Below are 7,828 nucleotides of genomic sequence, written 5' to 3'. Positions count from 1 at the left end.
CCCCCAGAGCCTGGCTGGACTAGCAGGGGGCTGTGTGTCAGGCCTGGGGGGCTAAGGGCAGGAGCAGGGGTGCTGGGAGGGGTGCTGACTGGCTGTGGGTGGGGGTACCGCCATAGGGGGGCTGTGGGCCTGGACTTGGCCTGACAGCCCCCAGCTGTGGAGAGGTACAGAGTCCTATCCAGTGCCCCCCACCCCCATCATACACGTACACACATGCGTGCCCACACATTCCTGTGCGCGCCTAGGGCTGAGCTAATGGGCCATGCTAATTGTGCGAGGAAAGTGGTGGAGCGGGAGAAGCAGAGGCTGCGTCTGGGGGCTGGCGGAGCCCGAGGGAGGCCGAGACCATCCCAGGGGCACGATGAGGGTCCTGGTAGCAAGGCCCAGACCAAGGAAGGGGGGCAAAAGCTTTGTTGCTGGGAGAAGGGAGCATTTTACCTCCATTTCCTTAAGCCCCCGCAGCAGGCGCGAACATTGGCATCCCTGGGTTACAGGCGGGGAAACTGAGGCACAGGGTGAACTCATGAGACCACCCTGAGCGGCAGGAGTCCTGGGTTTCTTGCCTCGGATGTCTTTGGCCCCCAGGTCTCAGTGGGCATTCAAGCAGCCTGGCCCGTCCTTCTTGCCCTCCATGTGCCGGAGTCAGGTGCACACGGACCCGCCGGGCCCCAGGAGACGTGGCAGCGCGCTGGGCACCATCCTGCCCCGCCACTGGGGGCATGGCTGGCGCGGGGCATTTCTCAATGACTGCAGGGGCTGTGGCACCAGGTCAGGCTCAGAGACCCCAAACTTCCTCACGGAGAGGTGAGCATCACCGGGGGCGCAGCAGGAGATGCGGGCACAGCTGCCTCCTCACAGTGGCAGTCTGGCTGCTTAATCTCTAAACTAGCCCTGGCGCCAGTTTATTTATTGATTCCCCCCCTCCTCACCCCTGTGCAGCATCTGGGTCAGTGACCAGAGCACGGCTGCTAAAGGGGGGCACCCAGCCCCCCAGAAACCCCTCCCCAGCACAGTCTGGGGTCTTACTGGGGGGGGGTCTGTGGACGGTGGCCATCCCAGCCCTGCCTGGCCGTGGGTGTGGAAACGAGGGCTCCCTGTCCGTGTCCCCTCCCCACACGCTACCAGGCAAAGGGAGGGCCGGCACCCGTATGCCAGGTCGGCGCAGCCATCTTCCCGGGGCTCCCTTCCCCCTCCTGCGTGTGGATGGCGGAGGCCTGGGAGCCAGCGTGGGGAGGGGGAGCCGGCGCCGGGAGCATGAGCAGTGCAGGGATGCTTTCCCAGCCAGCCCAGGATGCTGCTGGCTAGCCAGCATCTCTCCTCCCCTTGCAGGCAGGGGCCGGGCACGGTGACGCTGCGGCCTGGTCCTGCACCTGCCTGGAGACGGGGCCGCTAGCTGCAGCCTCTGCAGCTCCCCACCCACCCGCATCCTGCCAGGGCAGGGGGATCTCCGGGCCTGGCATCGCTCTGGGTTGCAGGGGGAGGCCTCCCCGGAGAGGGATGCTCCCGCATCCCTGCAGGGATCTGGCTGCCGGAGGGACAGCAAGCTGCTGAAGCAGGACCGCGACGCCTGGGCCGGGGGGGCCAGTGCCCTTGGGCCTGGGTCACCTTCACCGGTCCCTGCCTCCAGCACTGCAGCAACTTTCTGCCATGTGACCACGGAGCTTGGATCCATCCCTGCTCCATCCCTGGCGCCGGCCCCGCAGCCATGGGGGAGAAGTCGGACTACCAGCGCTTGGGCAGCGCCGAGGAGGACGATGAGGCCTTGAGCGCCCGCCCCGCCACCTTCCCGGAGGGCGCTGGGCGCAGGTCCCCACGGCTGCTAAACGGGAACTCTGGGCCTCCGCGGCAGGAGATGCCACCGAGCGGCCAGGCAGCGCCCGGCCAGAGGGTCAGTACAGCGGGGCCACGCGGGTGCTGGGTACCAACTGGGCTTGTGCACGGCTGCTTGGAGTCCCCCGTCCCGTTGCGCCTTGATTGCTGCAGTGTCCTGGGGGCGTTGTGGGGTGATACACAGGTCTAAAAAGTGCCCATCACCCTCAGTGGCAGCTCTTGTAGGCCTGGGGCAGGGCAGGGCAGGGCAGGGCATGATGCCCCGGCCCCCCAGGCCTTGGCCTGCCTGCACTGGGCTGTATTGCAGAGGTGGAAAGCATCGCTTTCCTGGGAGCACAGCGGGATGGGAGGGCTGGGAAGAGGAGACGTGCATGCTCAGCTGCATGGTCCATGCTGTTTTATAGCAGGGAAACTGAGGCACGGCAGGGCGGTGCAAAGCACTGCGGACCCCAGCTCTCAGGCCTGCTAGGAACGGCTTGAAAAGTGGACATGCGGCTCCCAGGGGACTCTGGCAGCGGGCGCGTGGCTTGCCCCTAGGAAGGGGGGCTGTCTGCTTCCCCTGCCTGCACACCCCTCGCCCACAGAGATCGGGCCGTGCCCAGCAGTCGGGGCCTGGCACTGCGCAGCATGATTCACTAGGAGGAGACTGGGGGCTGGAGGAGCAGTGGCCTTGGCAGGGGGTCGCGGGGCTGAGATAGCAGGGCGTCACGGGAGTGGCAAGGCAGGGACAGGCTGGCAGGGCCAGGCACGGGCGGCCGGAGGCTGGAGGAAGGCAGGCACTGAGGGGTGAGGGGCAGGAGCCAGGCGTGATGGAGAGGGCGACAAGGTGAGCTGGCAGAGCTGTGCATAGACAGCCCCAGGGCAGGGCCTGGCATCACTATCCCTTGCGGGCGGCCGGCCAAGCTCCAGCCAGACCCCTGACCCCAAGGGGAGCAGGGCCATGGTGGGTTGGGGTGGGGCACTGCAGGCCCCTGGAACTGAAACCCCCCCAGCTCCATGGGCAGCCCCCCCATAGTGCCCCCGTGGGTGGAGGGGCGTGCAGGGTGTCCCTGAGGGGCCAGGTATATGTGGGGCACACTGGAGGCAGTGCTTCAGGTGGGCAGCTGCCCTCTGAGACCCCTTGGCTTGCACATCCAGCTATGGCCCAAACCGGGCTGAGTCATGCTAGAAAGCATCATGGGTCGGGCAGGTTTCCATGAAGACACATCCTGGCGACACCCCCCCATCTGTGCTAGGCCAGAAGTAAGGGATGCCTGGGCATGGGACTCTGCTGGCAGGCAGGCACCAGAGCCCCGGGGCAGGGATTGGGGCTTCCCGACGGGACATCTTCTCCATGTTTTGGTGACCACGGTCTTTCCATGAGGCTCCCCTCGCAGCTCCCCGTGCCCAGGTGGCTGGAATGGGGAAACTGAGGCTGACCCCTGCACCCACAAGAGCATCTTTAGGAGCCTCATCGGATTCGAGCCCTGTCCCCACTGTGTCTTTGGGAAGGAGGGGAGAGAACAGCCCTGGCACCCCCATGCTGTGTGCGTGGGCTGCCTGCTCCCAAGAGGGGGAAACTGAGGCACGGAGGGGCTGCCTGGCTGGACGTCTGTTATGCAATGTCCCTGTGGCCTTGTCTGGCCAAGTGGAGGTGGGGGATCAGGAAGGCATTTTACCCCGGGGCAGATCTGCATGGGCTGCGGGGGTTTTGCCGTCCTCTGTAGCAGGGAATGTGGCTCTGGGCATCTTCGGCAATGGGCCTCGTAGTCGCGTGACAGGCTTGACCGCGCCGTTCTAGGGACGGGTCGGACACGGACGTGCCTGGGGTGCTTTGGACGGGGCCGATCCTGCCTCCAGCAGGGGCCTGCGCTAGCTCTCACCCTCCAGTGTACCCAGCTTTGCTGCGACTCCTCCGTGTCTTTCCTGGCACGCCCTGAGCTGGCTCGGGAGCTGTCCTCTGCATGTGCATGCACCCGGCGATGCAGGGGGACCTTCTCGCCTTCGGGGCTGGGCATCAGCCCCCGCCAAGCAGCCTCCAGCCCTGCCCCGCTCTCATGGAGGATGCCCTGTGCCACGCTGCCCTTGCTGAGCTCCCTGCATGGCAGGGTCTGGCAGCCCCCTGTGCCTGGCAGCTGTGCCAGCCCCTCCTCGCGCCTGGGCTGTGCCCGGCATGTCAATGAGGCGCCGGCAGCTGCAGCCCCTAATTGGGGAAGCAGGACACACCTGCGCTTGGCCCTCTGCCCGCTCCACTTCCTTTCCCACCGCCCTGGACAGACGGGCCCTGTCTCTGACGGAGCCCGATCCTGCCCGGGGCTGCGCAGGCTTGAATCCCATCGCAAGCTGTTGCGGGGGGGCTCTGTGCACCGCCATGCCCCTGCTCTGCCCGCCTGGCTGAGCGTGGCAGCCCCAGATGTCTCGGTGCGTGACCTTTGGGGGGGGCTAGCGTGCCTCCCCGCTGCTTGGCCAAGGGGGGCTGGGGGGTGCCTGGGGAGAAGGGAAACCCATAACCTGGGGCACGACTGCCCCTGTGTTTGGAGCACACGTGCGTGTAACCAGCTGCTGTGCTTCGCCTCTGGGGGGGTGGGGAGGGAGGGTACCCCTGGGGCTGTCCACCAGCCATCACCTGGATGCCACGACCTGAGCGTGACAGGCTGCCTGAGTTTGCAGAGAGCCTGGGCCTTACCCTGCCCAGCTCCGGGGGGGGGCGCTTTAACCCTTTCATTGCTTACCAAGGGGGGCAAGAAAGCATCCGTGCATGGCAGGGCATACAAAAGGGGGGCACAGGAGATGCATGCATTGAGGTCACCGGAGGGCAACGTTGTCCTGTGTTTTAAGGGGGGGGAGTGGTTAACTCTGCTAGGCTCCTTATTTAGGGAAGGGACATCCGGGCCAGGCAGCGCGGCACAGGGGCCTCTTGGCCTCAGCTGGTTTTGCAAGCAGGGGTCCCAGGGGGGCTGTGAGGGAGGAGGAGGGCAGGTCAGGCCGGGGTCTGGCCGCCTCCGGCCGCCCGCGGTCTCCTCTCTCTCACGCCACGAGCAGCCTCTGTGGAGCTCCGGGGCCGCGCGTTTGTCCAGCTGTTCTCCCCGGGGACCCGCCGGGACCCGGTGCTAGACAAGGAAGCAGTGTTCGGGAGCCAGCCCTGCGCCTGCCAGGCCTCCGCCGCTCTCCCTGCTTGGCACGGGGACAGCCCCGTGCTTTGGGACGCCCCAGGGAGCCGCGGGGGTGCAGGGGAAGCGCGCAGCCCTGTCCCCGCCAGCCCGGGCCAGCTGTCAGGTGCACCGCACAGGAAGCGCTGTGTGGAGATGCGGCGCGCGGCCAAGAGCTGGGGAGACGCGTGAGCCCCTGGGTGCGGCCGCGGGGTGCCCGTGGGGAGGCAGGTGGTGCGAGGAACAGCCCCAGTCCAGCTGGCCGGGGGTGGAGATGGGGCCCCTGGGCCCCGTGTGTTCATGAGATCTTGGCGATGCCTCCACGTGTGGTGTGGGAAGGGGACAGGCCTAGGACTGGGGGGCGGCTGGCCTGTCGGCAGGGAATGACCCTGGCCCTGGGCTGCCCCCGGCTCCCTGAGCTCAGCATTGCTGTCACTTGGAGCCAGCGTTTTGCCCCCAGCCACCGAGGGGGAAGAGCTGTTGGCCCCCACAGCCCACCCCGCTGGCCCCACTTGCTGCTGGCATATGCCTGGCTCTGAGCAAGCCCCCCAGCTCTGCAGCGGAGAAAGGAGGGTGACACAGGTGCATCGAGAAACAGGATCCTTGGCTGGTCCTGCTCTCCCTGACCCTGTGTCCTGGGGAATCGGCTCCGGAGCTGCCCCGGGTCACGTCTGCCCATCACCGAGCATGCGGGCATGGCCACCTCGGGGCATCAGGGGGAGAAGACCACCCTGAGGCCTCGGGGGACATGGACATTCCCACCTGCCTCCAGCCGCTGCAGGTAGCGGGACTGCCCCCGGGGTCCAGGGCCTTTCAGCACCACGTGGGGCTGGGGCTGGACACGGGACTCGCATCAGTCCTTGCTGGGCTCCGACCATGGGGGACGTTTTGCAGGTAGAGACGCCCGTGCGGACGGGACACTGCTTGTGCTTCGCGCGTGCCCATCCCCAGGGCGTCTGGGCTTGGAGGAGCCACATGCTTTGTATACAGAGGGGTTCCCTGTGACCTGCCCATTGCAGACTCAGGCTTTCCTAGCGGGACGGTTGCAGACCCAGCCTGGTTGCTGGAGCTGAGATGGCCAGGCCTTGTGGCATGGCCACGGCAAACCGGAACCGTCCCCCGGGAACGCTCGGTCTGCAGCTCGGATATCCAGGTCACCAGGGCTGGACTATGCCCCCCTCTCCCTCCCTTCCCCCTCCCAGTGCAAACGAACCGAGGGCAGCAATGCGACCCCCGTTTGCGTGTGCGCGGGGTGGCGGGGGGAGCACGGGTGGATAACGGGGCGCCGAGGAGCGCGTGAGAGAGGCCGGGAGAGCGGAGGAGACTGAGGAGCTGTTTGAAATCCCAAGCAAGAGGCCCACAGGAAACAGACTCTCCAGCCCGCAGTTAAATCTGACCTCTTGGCTGCCGATCAAAAAGCGTTCCCTGCGAATACCATAGCGTCTCTGTTCCAGCCAGGCGGGCGGACGCGGGAGTGAGGGGTGGGAGCAACTCGCCGCGGCCTGCAGGCACGGGAGGGGGGCCGCCGCCGAACACGCACGCGGGCCCCGCAGTGCCCACGCCACGGAGCTGGGAGCGGCGGTGCCGAACCGTGGGCACCCTCCGTCCCGCGCCCCCTGCCTCCGCAGGATCTGTTGCGAAAGCGGAGGCTCGGGAAGGGGGATGATGGCTGGGGCCCCGGCTTCGGCGTGATGCCAGGCTCCCGCCCGCGCACGCAGCCCCACGCCAGCTCCTGATCCTGGGGACGGCCCCCCCGACCTGGGTTTTATGGAGGAGCTGTGCCCGTGTCCCCGGGGCCCCGGCAGAAGCGACCACGCAGGCTGCCAGCCCTCCCGGCACGGCGTGGTGGCCGCGCGGCAGCCGGAGATCTGCAGAGTGCCTGCCGGCGGGGACCAGCTGCGATGACCTGTGCGCAGCGTCCTGCTCTCTCCCCCTCCGGGTCCATCTGAGAGACTTCAGTGTCCAGCTCTGGGCTGACCCACGGGAGCGGATCCTGCGCCTCGGCCTGTCTCGTGGGCGGCCGACGGGGTCGGGGCAGCCCCAGCCCAGCGTGGTGCTCGCTCATGCTGGAGGAGCCGGTGCTGCCACGAACCGGGACAGCCGTGTGATGCGTGCAGGAGTCTTGCCAAGGGCCGTGGTCTCCTGCTCTGCGTCCCCTCCTGCACTTACCCTGGCAGGGCCAGGACTAGAGCTCCCGGGACTTACTCTCAGCCTGCGCCTGGAGAGCCGGCAGCGCCCGGCCGGCAGGAGCAGAGATGCATCGCTTCGAGGCCCTGCGCCGCTCCCTGCCCTTCCTGGCCCACTTCCGCGTCTACCGTGTAAGTCCCTTTGCCTCCGTCTCCGCCTGCATTGCCACGGGGGAGCTCCTTGCCTGGGGGGGGCCGTGCTGCTGGGCTTGTGGGGTGCATGGGTTGCATGGCATGTCGAGGACGGCACTGCAGCCCCTAGCCTTCCCCCCACGCCCCTGCTCCAGGCTCCCCTCCACACGCTCCCCTTCGTTGCCGGATGCTCCCTCGCCCTGCAATGAGGATGGGGGTCCCCGTGGCTGGCTTCCCGGCTCACGTCTCTGGCATGCCCCCTGCCCCACGGGGGACACCAGGGGCCTGTCTCCGGCCCCCAGGCACTGCCGCACCCACCGTATTTTTAGACCGGACTCCGCCGCGCAGGGAATTTTAGTGGTCGCGCTGCGGCTCGGAGCGGCTGTAACCCAAGAATCCCCTCCTGGCCCCCGGGCTGGGGGTCCGTGGAGAGAGGCGCAGCAGTGGGTTGGTATTCGGGGGGCTGCAAAAGGCCAGGCAGGACACAGCTAGAGATGGGGTGCAGCAGACAGAGGCGGGGTGCCCCCAGGAGCAAGCCACAGTGCCAGGACC

General features: G+C 67.3%; 1 protein-coding gene across 4 annotated transcripts in view; it reads left to right on the top strand.

The window, feature by feature from the left end:
• The window catches only part of TNK2 (tyrosine kinase non receptor 2), a 52,050-nt gene that overhangs the window by 9,514 nt on the left and 34,708 nt on the right, over positions 1 to 7,828 (top strand). The window contains exon 1 of one of the 4 annotated variants that reach the window (XM_019503456.1): positions 6,083 to 7,276. The exons of 1 other annotated variant lie outside the window; for it this stretch is intronic. In XM_019503456.1, the coding sequence (XP_019359001.1) occupies positions 7,214 to 7,276 (63 nt within the window). In that variant the 5' untranslated portion in view covers positions 6,083 to 7,213. Of the gene's footprint in view, positions 1 to 6,082; positions 7,277 to 7,828 lie in introns of those variants that run through there. 2 more of the 4 variants (XM_019503452.1, XM_019503455.1) reach the window with 2 other exon arrangements.

Source organism: Gavialis gangeticus, unplaced genomic scaffold (assembly GCF_001723915.1).
Source record: "Gavialis gangeticus isolate Ggan-Ray unplaced genomic scaffold, GavGan_comp1, whole genome shotgun sequence".
Taxonomy (NCBI): domain Eukaryota; kingdom Metazoa; phylum Chordata; order Crocodylia; family Gavialidae; genus Gavialis; species Gavialis gangeticus.
Note: the sequence above shows the minus strand (reverse complement) of the source record. Positions and strands in the feature narration are given on the sequence as shown.